Source organism: Ictidomys tridecemlineatus, chromosome 14, assembly GCF_052094955.1.
Source record: "Ictidomys tridecemlineatus isolate mIctTri1 chromosome 14, mIctTri1.hap1, whole genome shotgun sequence".
NCBI classification, from domain to species: domain Eukaryota; kingdom Metazoa; phylum Chordata; class Mammalia; order Rodentia; family Sciuridae; genus Ictidomys; species Ictidomys tridecemlineatus.
Genome location: NC_135490.1, coordinates 58,476,811 through 58,499,120, shown reverse-complemented (window position 1 = coordinate 58,499,120; position 22,310 = coordinate 58,476,811). Strand labels below are relative to the sequence as shown.

The 22,310-nt window shown below is 39.0% G+C and overlaps 1 protein-coding gene across 3 annotated transcripts in view; it reads left to right on the top strand.

The window, feature by feature from the left end:
- The first annotated feature begins 12,613 nt into the window (after positions 1–12,613).
- Pofut3 (protein O-fucosyltransferase 3) overlaps positions 12,614–22,310 on the top strand; it is a 106,724-nt gene continuing 97,027 nt past the window's right edge. For 2 of the 3 annotated variants that reach the window (XM_013365076.4, XM_040269013.2), the window contains exons 1-2: positions 12,614–12,704; positions 20,947–21,298. In XM_013365076.4, coding sequence (XP_013220530.3) covers positions 21,218–21,298 — 81 coding nt within the window. In that variant the 5' untranslated portion in view covers positions 12,614–12,704; positions 20,947–21,217. The other variant, XM_040269001.2, reaches the window with a different exon arrangement.

Genomic DNA, 22,310 nt, shown 5'->3' with positions numbered 1-22,310 from the left:
GCTACAATTAGATAAGAAGGATGTCTCTTGGCTTAGGCATAAGCAAGCATTTTTACTTTCAGTTCGAGTTTTGCTCTGAGCTGTTTGTGCTTAGTTAACTTTTAATAATAGTTAGAAATGTCCCAAACTATTGGCCTATTCCTTGACTATTCTTTCTTGACTTACTGACTGGAACTGGTGCCATGGTTAAGGCAAGTGGTTAACTTGTTATTAATTTTAATCAAACAAGAGTAAGAGCACAAACCATTGTGCACAGGAACAAGAACCAGTTGCCCAGTACTAAGCACTAATCTGTCTTCTTAACATTAATTCTTCTTCTCTAGATTGTAATTTAATTTCTCAAAAACTTCCCTGACAGGAATACAGGGAGTTTTTCATTAAACATTAACAATTTACGCTCTACAGCTGAATCATTGCACTTAGAGCAAACAGATCCATTCTTTAGAAGTAGTTGCATTAATTGGGAAAGTCATGTTTTTTCCTTCACACTTAATGGTCATATGAGAAATCGAAACTATACTTATTAAAAGAATATAAAAACAAACCAGCCCATTCCCAGAAACATACTGCGCTCCTCCAGAGGATGGACGACTTGCGCCATCCACCTCAGTAGGGCCTTGCCATTGCCTGAGTCAGGGGAGGGGCGCAGCAGGTGAGGGAAAAGGGTGTGGCTATAAATGAGCAACACGATATTGGAAATATTCTGATCTTGACGGTATGAATATCAGTATCCTTGTGATGATATTGTACTACAGTTTTTGTTTTCTTTTGTGGTGCTGGGGATTGCACCCAGGGTTATTCTACCATTGTGCTTCATCTCCAGCCCTGTAAGTTGGAAGACCCACTCTACTTTTTTTTTTTTTTTAATATTTATTTTTTAGTTGTAGTCAGACACAATACCTTTCTTTTTATTTATTATATATGGTGCTGAGGATTGAACCCAGGGCCTCACACTTGCTAGGCCAGCACACTAACTGCTGAGTCACAACCCCAGCCCTGTTTTTATTTTTTGACTTTTGACTTTTTATTTATTTATTGGTTCTTTTTAGTTATACATGACAATAGTTCATTTTAATATAAGTATACAAACATGGAATACATCTTATTCTAGTTTGGATGCCATTCTATGGATGTACATGGTGGGATTCACTATAGTATATTCTGTAAGTATATAGGAAAATTATTTCAGATTCATCCCACTTTCCTTTTCTTATGGTCCTCCTTTCCCTTCATTCTCCTTTGTCTAATCTACTAAAAATCTATTCTTCCCCTCTCCCCCTTATATTGTGGGTTAGCTTCCACATATCAGCAAAAACATTCAACTTTTGTTTTGGGGGACTGGCATATTTAACTTGGCATGATGATCTTCAGGTCCATTCATATATTTGCAAATGTCATAAAGTCATTCTTCTTTATGGCTGAGTAATACTCCTTTGTGTATATATACCAAATTTCTTTATTCATTCATCTGTTGAATAGCCCTTAAGTTGGTTCCATAGCTTAGCTGTTATGAAGTAAGTCACTATAAACATTGATATGGCTGTGTCACCGTAGTATGCTGATTTTAAGTCCTTTGGATATAAACTGAGGAATGAGATAGTTGGATCAAATTGTGGTTCTATTCCTAGTTTTCTGAGGAATCTCCATACTGCTTTCCAGAACAGTTTGCACCAGTTTGCAGTCCCATTAGCAATGTATTAGCATACCCTTTTTCCCACATCCTTGCCAACATTGTTACTTATTTTCTCCATAGTTGCCATTCTGACTGGAGTGAGATGGAATCTCAGTGTAGTCTTAATTTGCATTTCTCTAATTACTAGAGATGTTGAACATTTATATATATATTGACCACTTGTATTTCTTCTTCTGAGAAGTGTCTGTTCAGTTCCTTAGCCCATTTATTGATTGGGTTATTTGTTTTTTTCTGCTGCTTTTTGAGTTTTTTATATATCCTGGAAATTAATGCTCTATCTGAGGTGCAGGTGGCAAAGATTTTCTCCCATTCTGTAGGCTCTCTCTTTATGCTCTTGATTGTTTCCTTTTCAGTGAAGAAGCTTTTCAGTTTGATGCCACATCATTTATTGATTCTTGATTTTACTTCTTGCACTTTAGGAGTCTTGTTAAGGAAGTCAGTCCCTGAGCCAACTGGTGGAATGTTGGGCCTACATTTTCTTCTAGTATGTGCAAGATTTCTGGTGGCAGACCCACTTTAGAAAGTAACCTAGTAATATCCCTTAAAATATGTTTTAAAATCCAGTAATTCTGCTTCTAGACATATACACAAAAGAATTTTTCATATATGTATATAAGAAAAAAATGCAGAGAATTTTTAGAGTAACATTGTCTGTACAAAAAAATATAAACAACTTAAATGTTTATTGATGGAAAAATGGATGTCGATTGTGTTATGGCTGTGCCTAGGAAATTGCATAGCAGTAAAAATGAATTACAAAATGGATAAATCCTAAAATTATCATGATCATTGAGAAAAATAAATTACAAATGGAAACTTTGTTAATTTATTATTGATGTGTAGCAAGTTGCCCCATGGATTTTATGGCTTAGAACAAAACACACATTTATTATCTTAGCGTTTCCATGGGTCAGGGTTCTGGCCTGTCTCTCGTAGACCCTCTGTGTTAATGTGTTGGCAGGGTTGTGTTTTCATCCATGGGCTTGACTGGGGAAATGTCTGATTCTAAGATCATTCAGAATTGGCAAAATTATTTCCTTGTGGTTGTATGACGGAGGACCCCAGATTTCTGTGGGCTATGTCCTGAATGCTAGCTGTAGCTCCTGATCACAGGAGATTTCTCAACATGTCAGCATATTTCAGCTGATCCCCAGCATGTTGCTACGAGAAGTGTGAAACCTTTAAGAAGTGGGGCCTAAGGGGCGGTCTTGAGGTCACTGGGGGCGTGCTCTAGAAGGGAACTGGGGCCCACCATGATCAGCCACCGAGGCCCAAAGCAAGGGGTCAACTGATCATGGACTGAAATCTCTGAAACCATAAGCCAAAAGTAAACCTTTTCTTTATCAACTGATTATTTCAGGTATTTGTTGTAGTAATAGAAAGCTGACTAACACAGCAGGTTGTTGGGAGATGAAACATGAAAAGATGGCTTATCTATAAGCCAATGAGTTCCATTGTACACAAACAGAAGAACAAACTGTTTGGGTAGAGGTAGGATAGATATGAGTTTTAGGTTTTTAGGAGAACCACAGAGTTTACCAAGAGGAAGAGACACAGGATGAAGGAATTGTGAACCTCTGATATAGTGAGTGAGTAGTTGGCAGAAATGCAAGTAATTATCAGAGGTACAGCATCTGTTAAAGTGCTCGTTTAGATTGCCAAAATAATAATTGGGCATCCAGAACTGCAAAAGAGGAAAGAAAAAAACTGTGGGATTATATGATCTTGAGTCCAACAGTCACGTGGGGGTTGGGGGTGGTGGTACTGGTGATTGAACCCAGGGGCTCTTAATCATTAAGCCACATCCCCAACCTTTTTTATTTTTTATTTTCAAACAAAGTCTCACAAAGTTGCTTAAAGCCTTGCTGAGTTGCTGAGGCTGGTTTTGAACTTGTGATCCTCCTACCTCAGCCTTCAGAGTTGCTGGGATTACAGGCATGCACCACCTCGCCCAGTCTCATCTGTCATATTATTACTTGTTCTGATAATTGTTGGGCATATATTCTAAATAAGACTTCTTACAAAGGTATAAATCATTGAAATAAAAAGGATGATACTTCTTATGTTTTTGCAGTTTAAAAATTTCTATTAATTGTTGATGAACCTTTATTTTTATTTATTTATATGCAGTGCTGAGAATTGAACCCCGTGCCTCATACATGCTAGGCAAGTGCTCTACCACTGAACTATAATCTCAGCCCCTGTTTTGGCAGGTTTTGCCCTTGCAGATTAAATCTGTTCTTTCAGATTAGTCTACTGGATTCAAACGACAGGCTTAGAGAGAAATGTGCTTTGAAATTAAGGTATTCCAGTACTTGAAGGTGCAACAGAAATGCCAAAAAGAGCTTTGTATTTAAATGAACTGACCCTGAGTATTTCCCACATTTAGTTCTATGTTTAGAATACAGAAACCTTAGATGAGAGGCCTTGAATTCTCTGAAAGTACTTCCAGAGATATTTAGCCTGGCTGTCAACCTTCTGCTTACTGTGGAGGAGTAGTTTTGAAATAGCAGAGCTGAGGGGCCTCTTCAGTTGACACTTTGATCTCCTATTATGAATCTGATGCTTTGAGAGTATCATAGTCTTTCAGAGATGTTCTTCAAGTGCTTATCAGTTTAAGAGCAGTCTGGAAGAAAGGTATAAAGGTATAGACTTTGTTTTTTGTTGTTTGTTTGTTTGTTTGGGTTTTCATTACTGGGGAGTGTACCCAGGGCTAGGCAGCGTTCTCAGTACACAAAGGTACAGATTTTTAAATTCCAAGTAAAATCACATAATTTTTCCAGTAAATTATTTTTTTTCCCTCACAGATTATAAGTATTTCTGTATTATCCATTTACATTTTATTTAAATGTAAATTTAAATTATTTATTTAATGTTTGTTTTAGTTAGCTTTTTTACAACTGTGACCATTTCTGTATTATCCATTTACATTTTATTTAAATGTAAATTTAATTTATTTATTTAATGTTTGTTTTAGTTAGCTTTTTTACAACTGTGACCATTTCTGTATTATCCATTTACATTTTATTTAAATGTAAATTTAATTTATTTATTTAATGTTTGTTTTAGTTAGCTTTTTTACAACTGTGACCAAAAGACAAGAACAATTAGAGGAAGAAAAGTTTATTTGGGGGCTCACAGCTTCCGAGGTCTCAGTCTATAAACAGCAGATTTCATTGCTCTGGGCTAGAGGTGAAGCAGAATATCATGGCGTAAGAGTGTGGTGGAGGAAAGCAGCTCAGGGCATGGTGTCAGGAAACAGTTTCCCCCACCACGGACAAAATATATACTCCAAAGGCACACCCTCGCCCTCAGGGACCCACTTCCTCCAGCCATACCCTCCTGCCTACAGTTACCACCCGGGTAATCAATTCAAGCAGATTAATGTACTGATTAAGTTAAGGCTCTTGAGACTCACTCATTTCGCTTCTAAACTTTCTTGCATTGTCTTTCACATAATTTTTTGGGTGAAATCTCATATCTAAAACATAACAAAGTTTGAGTCAGCTAAAATAGCCTGCACATTTTAAATTTAAGTTTTGAAAACATATTCCCTCCCTTCCTTCCTTCCGCCTTCCTTCCTTCCTTCTTTCTTTTCTTCCTTCCTTCCTTTCTTTCTACTGGGAAATGAGGCCAGGAGTGTTTAACCACTGAACTACATCCCCAGCATGCTCGCTCGCTCTTTCTCTTTCTCTCTCTCTATCTTCTTTTTGAGACAGGATCTCACTAAGTTGCTGAGGCCTGCCTTTAACTTGGTATCCTCCTGTCTCAGTATGTCAAATTGCTGGGATTAGACCCCACTCCACAACTTTCAAAATTCATTACATTCAAGAAATACTATACTGAATATCTATTATGTGCCTGGCACAGTTCTACATGCTGGGGACATAGAATTTGAATAAGACAACATTCTTGCCCTCAGGAAACTTATATTGTGATGGGCAGATAAATAAACTAGTAAATACTATAATGTCAGGCTAATTAGTATAAAATAATAATAATAATGATAATACAGGACAAGGAATAGAGAGTGGTAGGGGAGGGTATTTCAAATGGAGAATCAAAGAAGCCCTTTCTTGCAAGGTGGCATTTAATGGAGCCCCAAAAGAAGTGAAGAATGGCAAAATGAATCAAAGACCTAGGAATTAGACCAGAAACTTTGCAACTGCTAGAAGATAACGCAGACCCAACACTTCAAAACATAGGCAAAAGCATTGTCTTCCTGAATAAGACTCCTAAAGTTCAGGAAGTAAAACCAAGAATCACTAGTGGATGATAGCAAATTTAAAAGCTTCTACATAGGAAAGAAAACAACAGCATGAAGAGAAATCCTACAGAATGGGAGAAAATCTTTGCCAGCTACTCTTCCACCAGAGGATGAGTATCCAGAATACATAAAAAGCTCAAAAAACATGCCACCAAAAAAAAAAAAAATCAAATAACCCCGTCAATAAATGGGAAAATGAACGGACCAGCCATTTTTAAAAAGAAGAAGTAAAAATGACCAACAAATACATGAAAAAAATGTTTAATATCTTTCACATTCATAAAAATGCAAATCAAAACTATGCTGAGATTTTCTCTCTCTCTCCAGTTAGATTGGCAGTCACCAAGAATACAAATAATAATAAATACTGGTGAAGATGTGGGGGGAAATTACACTTATATACTGTTGGTGGGAATATATATTAGTACAACCCCTGTGGAAATCAGTATGGAGATTGCTCAAAAGCCTATGAATGGGGTTGGGTATTTAGCTCAGTGGTAGATAGCTTGCCTAACATATATGAAGCTCTGGGTTGGATCTCCAGGGGTGAAGGGGGTGGAGGGGGGACATGATGACCATATGACCCAGCTATCAACTCCTTAGCATTTATCCAAAAGAACTAAAATTAGCATTCTAGAACTCCATATAACAATGTTTATAGCAGTGCAATTCACAATAGCCAAGTTATGGAACCAATCCAGGGTTCCATTAACAGATGAATGCATAAAGAAAAAGTAGCATATATATACAACTGAGTTTTACTCAGTTGTAAACAAGAATGAAATTGTATCATTTGCTGATAAATGATGGAACTGGAGAACATCATGCTGAGTGAAACAAGCCTGGCTCAGAAAATCAAGGGTCAAAAGTTTTCTCTCATATGTGGAAGACAGAAAAAAAAAAGGATCTCAGGAAATTAGAAAGGAAACCAGTAGAGCAGAGGAGAAGATAGATGGGCAAGAAGGAAGGGAAAGGGGAGGTACTAGGGAATGGAATTGACTAAATTGTTATGTATGTATGAATATATCACAATGAATCCCACACTTATTTTATAATTATAATGCACCAATTTAAAAAGAGACCAGTAGAGTTGAGGAAGGGAGTGAGGAGAAAGGAGGAAAGGAAGGATAAGGGAGGTACTGTGGAGTAAAACTGATGAAGTTATGTGCAACGTAATGTATACCACAGTGAATCCCCTATTATGTATAATTTTAGAGTGTCAATAAAAACACAAAAAGAAGTGAAGCATAAGCCATAAAAATATCTGGGGAAAGACCATGCCAAGCATATGACAGCAAAGACCCTGAATTTGAGCATGCTTTGTGTCTTTGAAGAAACAACAAGGAGGCCAGTGTGGGTATAGAGCAAAGAGTAAACAGAGTGTGCTTGGAAATGAAATTGGAGAAATAGCCAAAAACTCATCATTTCAGACCTTATAGTTCATGATCTTATACAGATATTTTTGGATGGAATAGTGGCATGATTTTTTTTCATGATTTCTGAGGATCACCCTGGCTGTCTTGGGAAGACAAATCATTAGGTATAACAGTTACCAAGATAACACAAATCAGATCATCGTGATGATGTTGAAAGTTGTGAGAGGTGGTGAAATTTTGGAAATATTTTGGAGTTGGGCTTATAGTCCCTAACCAGTTAGATGAGAGAAATGAGAAAAAGAAGAATCAAGGATGACTAAGAGGATTTTGGTTTGAGCCACTGGGTGAAGTGAAGTATCTTCACTGTGAAGATAGGAAAGGTTGAGGAGAGGCAAATATTAAAGGAGCCAAGGAGTTGATTTTGGACACATTCATTTTTATTTTCTTACTGGATATTTAATTAGAGTTGTGAGTACCTAGCAGTAAGTACACAACATTTTCTGGTCCATTTCTTACCGAAATCCCACCCAGCAAGTGTTGCCAGGTCCTGGAAGGAGCAACAGATGCTCCTTGGTTGGGGCCAAGTTCTGCTCCCTGCTTCTTTGTCCTCCAAAGCTCTTAGTTCAACCATTGGAAGCGTCTCTCTTTGCCATCATCCTCCTTGGCTACTTATGAAGACCCGGCTCCTGTTGGTAGCTGAGCACTCTTCTCGGTTCATACCCTGCCTATAGGAGCTTGGATCTTAGAAACATTTTATGAATTGGCACAATTTCAGCATGTTTAGTTCAAGTTGGGAAAAAATTTTTTACTAGGTAAAACTTTTAAAAATATTTATAAGTATTCTATGTAACATCTGATTGAAGTCCACTCCATTAGATAAAAGTCATATGAAAAAATTCTTTTCAGACAAACTTCTCTCTTCAGACTTAATTGTGACTACCTTGGGCATGACAAACTTGGTAAGATATCCTTATTATTCCTACTGCCTGTTTTGTTTAACTGAAAAGATCTACTATGGGATCACTTAGCCTTTTCTAGAGGTCTTAATAAAAGAACCTTCCAACCTTACCTGAGGATGCTTTACTGATTGGGAGACAGGAGATGAGAACCAGACATTTTCTCAAATTTGCTAAATTTTGGTCTCCCTTTTCCCTTTCTACAATTCTCATAATATACAGCTAAAAGATACCAACGAACACAGTCAGCATTCTGCCTGGAAATCATTTTTTTATCAAGATTTAAAAGTTCACTGGGAAAGTTTTATTTGTTGCAAGTTGCTATAGGTAGTAGTTTAAGCAAATATTTCACCACTGCATAATATATGCCATTGTTTTTCCAGTTTGCTATAGTAGTTTCCTTGTTGCTCAAAAAATACTAAAAGTTTAGATTCTTGTTTGGATTAAAACATGAAGCTTATTGGTAAAGCTAAACTGCACTATTCCTAGCACTACCAAAACCCAAATCAAATAACAGCAACAACAAAACAGATTCTTCACTATTTACAAGGTTATTTCTGAGTGCAAAAATTGTCTCTCCATGTTTTCCCCTTTGTTATATATTTCTCCTGTATTTCTCCCATTCAATCTTCATTACCATAATAAGACCAACAGAAAATGTGAGAACATGTTTTTCTTGCATCTGTAGTGGAACCCTTGGCAATAGGTGGTAACTGCATAAAGCCGTCAAGTAGATACATTCTCACTGTTTTTCAGTCTTTGCCCACCACCTGGTCCCAAAGCCAGTGCTATATATTTTAAACTTCTATTAAAGCAGCAGCCACTTCTAGATGCCAATTTCTATATTGGTTAGGTATTGCTGTGTAACATATCTTTATTAGACTTTGAATACATATATTCCTATACATTGATATCTATATGTATGAATATGTCACTATATCAGATTTGACTGTCTTTCCTAAGAATTCATGTGTTAGACACTTAACCCTTAAATTCATATGTTGATGATATTTGGAGGTAGAGCTTTTGAGAAGTAATCAGAGTTAGATGAGTTCATGAGGGATTATTGGTTAATTTTGATGCAGCAAGAACACCCTCAGCAGATATCATACCGTGACCTTCCCAGTCACCAGATGTGAGCTGAATAAACTAATGGTTTTTTTTTTTTTTTTTTTTTTTAGAAATTATTCAGTCTGAAGTATTCTGTCAGAAAAAGAAAACAGACTAAGCACTCTAAAACTCAGAGGTTTAAAACAGTAAGCATTTATTATTGCTCACTTTTTTTTTTTTTTAAAGTCAGGTGGGTGGTTCTGCTGACCTTGGACTTGCTCAAGAATCTGCAGTCTTGAGATCAATCAATCAGCTGGTGGAAAGGCCTGTAGCTGCTTGATCTAGAGTGCCCTCATATGCCTTAGAATTGGTAGGTTTTTGCCAGGGGCAAAATAGTGAGCTATTTTTCAGCTAGTTATTTTGGGGATATTCTTATGGGGCTAGGTAGAATACCAAGCTACAGAAGTTGAGTTATGCAAGGACATTTAGGCTTAGGCTTGGAATTGGCACCCTGTTATTTCTGTCACACTTTGCAGCCAACCTTGTCACAAAGCTGGCTTGAGTTTTCTTCTCTGACCCATGTATTATATAGAAGAGTGCTGTTTAATCTCCACATATTTGGAGTTCTTCCAGTTATTGATTTCTTGTTTAATTCCATTGTTGTCTGAAAGTTTGCTTTATGTGATATCTATTACTTTAAATTTGTTAAGGTATATTTTATTGCCTAGTGTCTTTATACGTGTCTTTTGATTCATATACATGTATTAGGCATATTTTATGGGAATTTCTGGGTCATAAAGCATGTATACATTTAGGTCTAGTAGATATCAATAGGCAGTTTTCCAAAGTGGCTGTCACAATTATTCCTCCACCAATAATTCTTGAGTTTCTTAGTTTCTTGCTCCATGTGCTCCACAGCTTTTCCTTCACTTGGTATGATCAATTTTAAAATTCGTAACCATTTTGGTGGGTGTTAGTAGTACTTTATTGTGCTCACTTGCATTTCCTTGATGAATAAAGAAGTTAAGCATCTTTTCACATACTTACTGGCTATTTAGATTCCTTTTTGGTGAAGTGCTATATTTTTTTGATTGCTTTTCTTTCTCTCTTTCTCTCTCTCTTTCTTTCTCTCCCCCCTCCTCCTCCTTGATTGCTTGTCTTTCTTATTGTGTTGTAGGAATTCTTGACATGTTCTGAGTATTAACTCTTTGTTAGATACTATCTATTGAAAATGTTATGCATCTGGAATGTCTCCCCAAGGCTCATGAATTGAAGACCTGGTACCCACTGCAGCAATATCCAGGGTTAGGATTTTGAGGATGTGATGGAATCCTGAGAGACTATCCTTATCAGTGGATTAATCCTGTGATAGCTGAATGGACTACTGGGAGGTGGTAGCAACTGCTGGCAGGTGGGGCATGACTAGAGGAAGTGGGTCATCCAGGATGTGCTCTTAGGGATTATGTCTTGTGTACCACCGCCCCCCACTCTCCCTTCCTGGCTGCCATGAGATGAGCAGCTTTCTTCTACCACCCTTCTGCCATGATGTTCTGTCTCACCTCAGGCTCAGAGCTATAGAACTGGCTGACCATGGGGTGAAACTTCTGAAACTAAGCCAAAACAAATATTTCCTCCTTTAAGTTGTTCATATCAGATAGTTTGGTAATAGTGATGAAAAACGAATACAGAAGTATCTCTTATCTATCATTTTCCCACTTTCTAATGGTGTCTTTCATGAACAGAATTTCTTACTTTTTTCATTTTGTTTCTCGGGATTGAATCCAGGGTCTTGCATATTCTATGCACATGCCCTACCACCTCCAACCCCTAGAACTCATTACTTTTAATATACTCAATTTTCAATCTTTTGAGTTTGATTTTTCTAGAAGTGGACAGTATTATTAGCTAACCATTTTTGCAGAGAAGTTAATTGAGGTGCTTGGCATGGGAGCTCTGCAGGGTCAGGACTAGGATAAGGCAGACCTAGGACAGCATATCTGGGTCCTGCAGCTGCACCCAAGATTTGCAGTGACTGCCCTCCTAAACAGAAGTAATAACTTCATGGGAACTGAATTACCCCTTTCCATGATCACAAGTCTGGTTGATAAACATTGGGAACTGCAAGTGGAAATTGCCTCTTATACCCACAAGCAATAAGGACTTCTCCAGAGCTACTCCCAGAACCAGAACTGAAATAATGATCAATCAGACCACAGTTGGATCAAGTCGGCTTAATTATGTGTACCCTTTCCCCTGTTCCAATTCTTCCTGTATTTGAATCTAAAGCTCATTTATCCACACAAAGGGCTGAAATGCTGGATCTTACTTTGCCTTCCAAATATGGCCATGTTGATTAAAGTTATTTTCCTGCTTTTCACCATCACCTTTTCTTTCTTTCTTTTTTTGGGGGGGTGGGGTGGGCTGGGGGTGGGGAAGGGGGTTGATTCATTGTAATCCCCCATGTCAGGCTTCTAGCCTAGAGCTCCATTAACAGCTTCAGCTCTCTCCAAAGTCTTAAATTATGTCCTTAGGTTGATCACCACCTGGACTAAGGCAAAATATTTTTAATTGGTTTATCTGGATTGGATTCTCAGTATCAGTTTTCCTTTAGCAGTATTGTAGTCCATGTGGCTGCTATAACAAAATACCTTCGACTGGGTGCCTTATAAGCAACTGAAGGGACGACTTGGAGACTGGGCAGTTCAAGATGGAAGCTCAGGTAGATTTCCTCAGGTGATGGTAGGACCCCCCTGCCATCTCTGTCAGACTCTGCCCTCCTGACCAAATCACATCCCTTATGGTTCCCCTCCCCACACCACCGCACTAGGACACAAACATTTAGTCTACACCAACCAGCAATACCAAACTAAACGATCCTACTAGAGTTCACTCTACCAAACACCCAGGAAACTGATCAAAGGATCTCAGAATTGGATTAGCAAAAAAAAAAAAAAAAAAAAAAAAAAAGACTCACAATTTTCCTAAATAGCTAACTTTGAACTTTAGTACTTGTGTAGTTTAAGAAGAGTTTTTCTGTGACTTAAGAGGGCCTCGGGAGCCTTCCTTTTTAGAAGGCTTTCATGAAGAACTTTGCAAAACTCTCAAGAAGAACTGAGTCCTAGGGCGGATTGCGCTGGGACGCCCCAGAGAGGAGAGGATCCGTGTTCTCTGAAGCCAGCACCCCCCCCCCCCACTCCCCGCCGTAAGGCATTAGTGAAAACCTGGATCCAGGATCTCGCATCCTCAACGCAGCCCGTTCCGGCAACCTTTCCCGGTCTTCCCCCAGGCCAAGAGGGGGCGCAAACTGAAAGTGAAAAGCAGCCTGCGGTCATCCGTTTAGCCGTCCTCCTCCGCTGGGCGAGGTGAGTGTGGAGCTGTGGGTCTTCTCTAGTTTGGGTAATAGCCTGGTGGGGGCAGGGGCGTGATGTAGAGAACAGAAAAGAGACTTCTCTGTTGCCTTTGGAAACTGGGACGCGCCTGCTGGAGCCACAGTTGAAGAGAATCTCTCTCTGCCAAGAAGGGTATGAGTGTTAGGAGACCGAGTTGTGCGCTAAAAGAGTCTCCGTCTGTGTGAGAACAGAAACCTCGGGCAGATCTTTGCAGAGCCACGGCCTGAGATTTTAAGCTGATCCGGCTGCTGAGATGGCACAAGTGGGAGGCTGATGACAGGCGGTGGGTATAACCGGGAGCCCAGAGGAGGAGCGCGCGGTTCTGCTGCTGCGCTCGCTGCGCCTCTGGCGCCGGGGACCTCGCGTTCCTCCCCCTGCCTGCCATCATCTGCTTCCCCTAACTTTGCTAGTGTATTGTGCATTGCTTCAGTGCACTTGGGTCTTCACTGAGAATCACTTGTTGCTAGAATTTCGTGCGGAACTAGCAGCAATCCTGACTTTCCAGCTGTGGAGATTCTTGTGTATATATTACAGAGAATACCTTAGGAGAGCCCCCAGACTGCAGGCTTTGGTTTTCCACGTGCAAGCCATTTTGAAAGGTGTTTTTGTACCCAGTTAGCTCCCTTAGAGCTATTTTCTATATTTTTATGTAAGACATAGAATACTGCTGTGATTTTAAGACATTTCCTTGAGATCCTTCCACCACCCATACTGGGATTTGAATCCAGGGTTGCTTTACTACTCAGCTACATCCCCTGTCCTTTTTTATTTTTATTTTTTATTTTGAGACAGAGTCATGCTAAATCGCCCAAGCAGTCCTCAAACTTGAGATCCTCCTGCCTCAGCCTCCCAAAGGGCTGGGATTACAAGCATTCACCACCACACCAGTCTTGGGATCTTTTAATAATTCTTTAATACTTAGGAAATGCTATGGCAAACTACTGTATTTCTTAACATTGAAGCTCCAACAGGTTACTCCCACTTACTGCCACAGTACCCAGAAATGTTGGGTAGAATATTCTATGCTTGAGGTGACTTGGATTGTTCATTTTATTTGTAGAATACATGCAACTCTGGTTGGGTACAATTTTGAATAAGGATAATCGGTTGTCAGGACCTCAATGCCTTCATACATCCTCCCTTCTCTCAAATGAGATCCTCCCTTCTGCAGAAGCTTATGACCAATTGTGGGCTTGTTGGTGATTTCACTCTGCATACTAGGGCCTTGTTTTCCTACTGTCCACCATGGTCTCCAACAGAGGTCTTTCAGGTGGGGCCTGGCCATCTGCATTGAATAAGCAGTCCAGGTATTAGCACACTAAAGTTTCCAAGCCACCAATATAGACAGCATCCTAGCCTTAGTTTTAGAACTTTCTCCTCCTGCCTCTAAACCAGAGGCAAAGTTGTAGCATTAGGTGATCATTAAGGTTTGTGCATATTTTGAAATGGCTACAATAACTCTTCATTTGCTAGCTTCCTGTTAGGTGGCAGTGTGCAACAGTGAATTAAACATACAGCATCAACTGTTACTGTGTTGCTTATCTTTTATTCTTCAAGGAGGAAAAAAGTAGTGTGTTTTCAAGTTATATCTTACCAACAGATCATTTTTTGAAAAAATAATTCAACCTGGTTAAATTTAGGAAATAAAGAAAAAGAAAATAGTTTGCATAAACATTGATGTTATTCATGTATGTATAAATATTGCTCAGTATGCAGACATTTCCAACCTATATTTAAATACTTTTTATTTGGAATGTAAAGAGTTGATTTCAGCAAGAAATGTAGAATCTTACTCAACTATCAGCATTCTACAATAAAAATGTTCTAACGTTCCTGGACAAGGGTTTTTGAAAAATTAAGAAAAATTAAGCTAGGTGTAGTGATAGTATATGCCTGTAATTTTAGTGACTCAGGAGGCTGAGGCAGGAGGGTTACAAGTTCAAGGCCAGCTTAGCAATTTAGTGTGATCATCAGCAACTTAAAAAAAAAAACTCTCTCAATTAAAAAAAAAGTTTATCTTTATTTATAATGTGTTTCAGATACTTTTTTTTTTTTTGAGGATACAATTTTAGTTTTCAAAAGGTAATGTTGAATTACTAAAAAGGAAAATGGGGCTGGGGATGTATCTTAGTAGTAGAGTGCTTGCTAAGCATGCTTAAGGCCCTGGATTTGATCCCCAGTGCAGGAGGGAGGAAAATGAACAATCCTAAACTTGTTATATACAAATATTTTTTGTTTTATATTTCTTGAAATTCTAGTTTGTGATTATTCAAATTGTCTTGATGATTATCATTTTACTAACTTAAACTTTCTTCTCTGGAGAATTTTTGCACCTGGACACTATTCATGGGAATAGAGAGCTTGTTTTTGGCAAGAAACTTCAGAAGATTGCCTGGTACAGCTATTGTTTATAGACATGTGAAATGTTAGCCACATTCTGTGTTATTTAACCAGCTCCTCCTTCATGATTATGTAAATTGCTAAAAGTAGATGAGATATTTTTCTTCATATCTGCCAAGTAGGAAAATTGTCACACACACACAAAAAAATCTATAAGTTCTTTTTAAAGAATGAATAGTTACTAAGAAGACCTTATAGGAAAAACAAAGATGAAGAATTCTTGCCTTGGGGGATTGCAAGTTCAAAGCCAGCCTGGGTCACTTTGTGAGACCCTAAATAAACAAATCAAAGATGATGCCTCCTTGTCTTGTGCCCCAATCACCCCTTTTAACTGTGCTTTTTTGCTGGGGCTTTATATCAGTGGTGGCTGTATTATTAACACTGAAATGTGTATCTGGAATCTAAGGGCATGCCCGGACACCTCCCCACCCCTTTAATTGTCCATCTTGATTCACTAGGCTGCCAGTGCTCCTTTCTCCCTTCCTAGTCTCTGTTAGTCTTGTCTGAAATGTGTACTTGGTTGCATAAGATAACTTTCCCAAGTAGAAATCTTTAACCCTCAGCCTTCTTTATATAAAAATAATTGCCTAGCAAGATCAGAAGTCCATTAACAACCATGGAAATAAATGTTGATAAAATTGGGTAAATGTCAAAATTGGAATCATTACACTGTGGTCATTAGATGCTCTAGGGACAGTGACAGGTATTAAAGAAGTCTTCAAATTAAACAATAGACCAACTGTTTCATGTCACAATTGTTTTTTTATGCACCCAATGAAGCAGCTTCAGAAAGTTTCCTAAGATCCTCCAGCTTCCTGCCTTCTCTCCATTGTTGTGATAGAAAGAATGCACAGGATGATATGGATCTATAAGCTGACTTGGTCTTGGGAGGGTATATTCCATTTTAGGTAACCTTGAGAGTCTTGGGGAATGGCTGGAAAAGTGAAAGAGATTCAGGCACGCTAGAGAGGGCACAGAAGAGGAAGCTCTGCATTCTAGGAATAGCTGGGGCAGAATGTGTGAGGAGGACATCAGGAAAAGAAGCAAGAGGTGTAGGGCGGGATGCACATCCTCTAGCTTTTAAGCTTACAGAGTTTGATATCTACCTTGAGATCTTTGGGAAGCCACTGAAGGATGTCAATCAGAGGCGATATACCTAATCTCTTTATAGCTGAATGGAGAATGCATGAAGGTCAGACTAGGAAGAACATTGGTTATTGGGTCTTGGGAGTAACCAGGTAGTAATGAGTGAGGAGTGTTAATGAGAGATAGTTGAAAGGAGGTATTGCATGTGCCTGAAGAGTGGTCCAAAGTCCTTTATGGTTTATATTTAGAACGTACCTCAAAGGCTCATATGTTGAAGGATTGATCTACAGTATAGCAATGTTCAGACTTGGGGTTTTTGGGAAGTGAATTAGGGCTCTGATCTTATCAATGTAGTAATCCATTAATGCATTCATAATTGAATGGACTATTGAGAGATGATGGAAACTGTAGGAGGTGGGGGCCTAATTGGAGGAAGTAGGTCACTGGAGGCATGTCCTAGAAGGGTATATCTTGCTCCTGCTCCTATCTTTCTATCTCTTACTGCTTCTTGGCTATTATGGGGTGAGCAGCTTTGCTTTACCACACCCTTCTGCCATGGTGTTCTGCTTTGCACAGGCCCCCAGGAATGGGGCCAATTGACCATGGACCGAAATCTCTAAAACCATGAGCCAAAATAAATATTTCCTCTTTTAAGATTGTTTTTCTCAGGTATTTTGTCACAGCAATGGAAATCAGACTAATACGGGTCCTTAGACATCCTCCCACCAGTCTACAGTCTCATCTCTTTCTAAGCCACCATTTAAGGGATGTCCTGGAGATTTATGTTATAGAGTGACAACACCTCCTGGGAGAGTCAAACTTACTGGAGTAATGATATCTTATTAGGAATAATTTAAGTTTGATAATTAGTTGCATCCCCTCTGAAAGCCCTTCCTGGTATTATATTTATCTCAGTTAAGAGGGTTGTTTATTAAAACAATTGACTTCCAGTTGCTAGATGAGAAAGAACTGAGTAGAGGAGGCTTCCCAGAGCTCCCTGCCTTCTGCCTCACCTCTTTCCTGCCAATAGGGAGAGGGAGCAGAGAGGGACACAGGCTGTCAGGGCTGGAAATCTCACGTATCAAGCGCATCACTAGGCTTGGCTTCTCATTTTTCACTCTCAGGCACAGGGTAGAATCATCTCTTTGTTCCAATTCTGGCCCTGCACAGCCACAATTTGGAGCTGGCACTCTCAGACTGCTAATTTTCTTTGAGATACTCAGTCTTTCTTCTGTCTCTCTTAATTCAAAACAAAGTGGGAAATTTGGATCTATTTTAGGGTGACGGTGCTGCTGGTTTTGGTGGAATAGCACTTGCAGGAGCATGAGGCAGTTGCCCTTAGCTCCAAACCCCACTCTGGGCAGAAGATGGCCAGCCCCGGGGCAGTACATTACAGAAGCTCAGCTTCTAGGGTCAAGAGAGTTGGTTAGTGAGAGTCCATTTCAGATGTGATGTTCTGTGATTGAACAAACACATTGCTCTGTACCAGAAAAAAAAATATTTTGGGGGCATTCTCTTAGAAGACTTTGAGGTTTATTTTCCAGGCAATGCTAGGCAGAAGGACACTTTGCTCTTGGAGTTCCATGGAGTTGGAGATTGGTGGTCTTCATCATGCTCTCTGCAAAGCCCATCTGTCACACAAGCTGGGAGACTGCTGACTTGATGATGGGCCTTGGGTGATTAATACGATATATTAGATTGATTGTTACTGCTACAAATGTACCCTGAGATTTGGTTGATGGCTGCATACTATAAATCACAGTACTGGGATCTGTTCTTTAGTGGTGGGTATTTAACCACTGCTTGGTCCCTGAGATCTCACTACTCTAGCTTCAGGAATATAACCTAAGTTGAGATTTTTCCAGATGCAAGGGAATTTGTAGCCTTAAATTCTTCCATTGCAGAATTTTCTTTATACAGCCTTATAAAGACCCCACAACTGACCTGAGCTGTCTGGTAGCTGTAAAAACATTCCCAAATCTGTCCTCAAGTTCTCTCTCCATTCTTTGTTTTCCTTTGTCCCTGACTTGTTTTGTATTCATGACAAACTTTCATTGTTTTTCCCATATCTTTCCTTTCCATTGATCTTGGAGTCAAGTGACCTGATTTCTAGACCCACTTCTGCCTTAAAAACAAAAAAACAAAACAAACTAACAAACAAACAAAAAAACCCTATGATCCAGGCAAATCACTTAAACTTGCTGAAGATCAGTTTACTTATTTGTTGGAACTGGGAATACAATACCTCCTTGTCTAGCTTACAAAATGGTTAGAAGATTGAGTGGACTGACAGACCTAAAACTTTTGAGAGTGATATAATTTTATTCCCTTTTAAGCTTATAATATTGTTTTACTTTCTAATCTGGGTGCATTAATTATAATAAATTGCTTTTGCACCTAAGTAGAAATTTTTTTTTAAGAGAGAGAGAGAGAAAGAGAGAGAATTTTAATATTTATTTTTTAGTTTTCGGCAGACACAACATCTTTCTTTGTATGTGGTGCTGAGGATAGAACCCGGGCTGCACGCGTGCCAGGCAAGCACGCTACCGCTTGAGCCACATCCCCAGCCCCTAAGTAGAAAATTTGATAATTTTTCTGTTATGCAAAGGAAAGAAACAATGATAATTAACTTTTATTGTTTATTATTAATAAAACTGAGGCTTAATAACTTGGCCAAATTATATTATGTATAAGTGATACAACCAGAATTAGAACCCAAATAGCCAGCTTCACATTTGATGTAGCTAATATCTACTATCATCTACTGAATAGAAGGTAAGGAGCTTTACAGGTTCCTGGTAGATTTTGTTTTGTTTTCTCTAACATACTAGCCAACAACTATTCTATGTAGTTTTTTTTTGTTGTTGTTTATTTGTTTTTTCCCTCCTGTGGTTCAGGTAGATAGCTGTAATGTTAGCATTATCTGGTAGGAATTTTATAGTATTAATGGTTAAAAAAAATAGAAGAGTCATGTACAGTGGCAAAGGCCTGTAATCCCAGTGACTCAGGAGGTTGAGACAGGAGGATCTCAAGTTTGAGACCAGCCTCAGCAACTTAGGAAGGCCCCATGTGGCTTAGTGAAACATTATCTCAAAATTAAAAAATAAAAAGGGTTGTGGTTAAGTGCCTCTGGGTTGAATCCCCAGTACAAAACCAGACTCTTCTCTGGTTGTAGTATTTATCAAAGTTATGAAGTCATTGTCTTGAGCAATTTACCTTGCTGCCTTCAAATTTAATATTCTCACCTTCAAAACTAAGGATAGTAGTTGCTACTTCATGCAGTTGTTTTTGGCTTATAAATGCTGCATACTTAGGAAAGGCCTTGCCCATAATAGGTTGTTCAATAAACATGAGCAGTCTCCTTTTCGTGTTCATATCTCCTTAAGAAGTTCCAGCTGATGAGACAGTGACATTGAGAATTCAGCTTCACTTCCATCTAATAAAAATCATAATAATATTTAAATTTATGGTGCACCTGCATTATGCCAGCTGGGAGTTGAGATTTGAATTCTTGCAGGCTGACTCTAGAGTCTGTTTTCGTACTCTCTCTATTTTGAGAATTCCCATGGATGAAAGAAGAAAAATGGACTTTCAGTGAGTCATTGTGTTATTGAGGAAGAAAAGTATCCTGGGCTTAAAAGTAAATCAAGATGAGAGAAGAGCTCACTTTTTAGACCTAGGTCTTTAACCAGAGTTCTGTATCATTTTTATAGTTGTAGTCATATCTTTAACACTCTCCTAGAGACCTGTGGCTCTGAGTTAGGGTCAGGCCTTGGAGCACTGTGAAGCAATACTGCCCATCTTCTGAAAGCTGATCCCTGCACAAGGCCATTTGCTAAGATGTGGAACTCATGGAATCTTGGGAATAAGAGACAATCTTTTGGAACCATGTAGTTTCTTCTTAAAACTTTTCAAAAAGATCATCCATTGAGATAGATGAAACCAGAGTCATATTGCTCAAACAGCGCACTGTTTTATTACACTTGCCATACAAGAATTAACAAAATAAATTGATAATCAGGTTTCTTTATGTTTTCACTGAAGTTGGTTTTCTTGGGGTATACTGGGGCAGTTGATGATTATCCATTATAAATTTTCTTTGTCCAGTGTTGGGGATTAAACCCAGGACCTCTTGCATGCCAGGCAAGCACTTTACCACTGACCAACACCCTAGTCAATTATTATTCATTTTTGATTGAAGCTGACCAATATTTTTTTTTTCTAATTTTTAACCAGAGTGGGTACATAGTCCTGATACTTTCTTTCCTTTTTTCCCCACTCTGTAGTGGTAGGGAGTGATTGAACTCAGGGCCTCATGTAGGCTAGTCAAGTGCTCTACCACTGAGCTATCCTCCTAACCTCTTGTCCTGGTACTTTCTGTTCTACTTCTTTATTCCTTTGAAACCTCAATATAAGGAAGTAACTTCACATAAATGGCTTCTGGAATTCGGTCCTCTTATGCCATAGAAAATTAAGTGAAAGAGAATTTTAGATTTGGGACCTGATTGTAGGTTTGACATGCTCTTCTAATGGGCTAGGTGACCTTAGGTGAACCACTTCACTACTCTGGTCTCCATTTCCCTGTCTGTGAATGAGGTATTAGGACTACATGATCTCCAAGATTCCTTTTAGTCTGAAACATTAGTGCTTGTACATGATAAACCTGTAAGACTACATTTATTAAATCTTGTGCACTGTGACTAAAAGATTATCCATTTGTCTGTTACAGAATTGTTTGATGTCTTCTTGTCTGAAGAATCTCCAGCTGCTCTGATGATAGCTTAAGAAGACTGCATGCTGTTTGCTCTCGATGCCAAGCCAGGCTCGCTCAAAACCTCAGATCTCAGTCCTTCATGGAGACCAGGTCCCAGCAGGAATGACAGTGCAAGAAATTGGCACCCAGATGGTTCCTCCATGTGAAGCTGTCTCGGGCTCTGGGCTGCCGCGAGAACACCTGTTAACTGGGCTAGCCCTCTGTCAGTCACCCAGGGCAGGGCAGCATGGTGCGGATTCAGAGGAGGAAGGTTTTGGCATCTTGCCTGTGCATGACAGCTACTGTCTTTCTGCTCGTCACACTCCAGGTACCAGGAATTTGAGTTGTGTAATGTGGATTCATTACTGAGCCTTTGCCATCTCCTCTATATCCCCAGCTCTGTTCTCACAGGATTCCAAGTATGTTACTTTTTGCTTAATCTTTCAGGATCAGGTGATTGCTACTGTCTAAGGCAGGAAAAACACTTTTTTTTTTTTTTTAATTTAATCATGTGGAGTTGAGGTTGAGTGAATGGGTATAGCCAACAGATATGTCAGGCAGAAACAAAATCATGGAGATTGAGATCAGAGTGTGACTCTTGTATGATCCTGGTTTAGGCCAAGTTCAGACTGTCTCATTGGGTCAAAGTTGAATAACTTTCTCAAAGTTTTCTATCTGCTTCTTCTTTTTTTTTTTTTTTTTTTTGTGGTACTAGGGGTTGAACCTAGAGGCTCCCCCATGCTAGAAGTGCTCTACCACTGAGCTGTATCCCAGCTCTTTTTATTTTACTTTAAGACAGGCCCTCACTAAATTGCCCAGTTTGGCCTCAAGCTTGTGATCCTCCTGCCCCACATTTTTTGGTAGCTGGGATGATAGGTCCTGATCACTTCTGAAAGATGGCATTCTTGAAGAAGCAAGGACTCTTCTATAAAGAGTATATGAAAGATATTCTGTGTCCTAAAGTAAATGCAGAATACAAACAGCTGCATTAATACATTTCTTGACATATTTGATTTATTTCCTACAGTCATTCTAAACTCTGTTCACTGATTTAAAATCGAAATAAAAAATTGTCCAGTGATGGTAAAAATATGGCTCTCAGTGTAGATATATTCTGTCCATTTGAGCCTGCAAGAGACTTTGACAGATTATCTGTGGATGTCAGTCTTTCAGGTATGGGACCAATGGAAATAGGTGTTCCTTGGGCTTTTTGACTCGGCGAGATCCTACTTCTCCTAATCAGCATAGAATGAGATAAAGATTTGGAAAGCACTTTGGCAGATACTCTATAGCCTGACTCGGATTCTGGACAGAGGAAACACTTGACTGCTTCCTTGCTT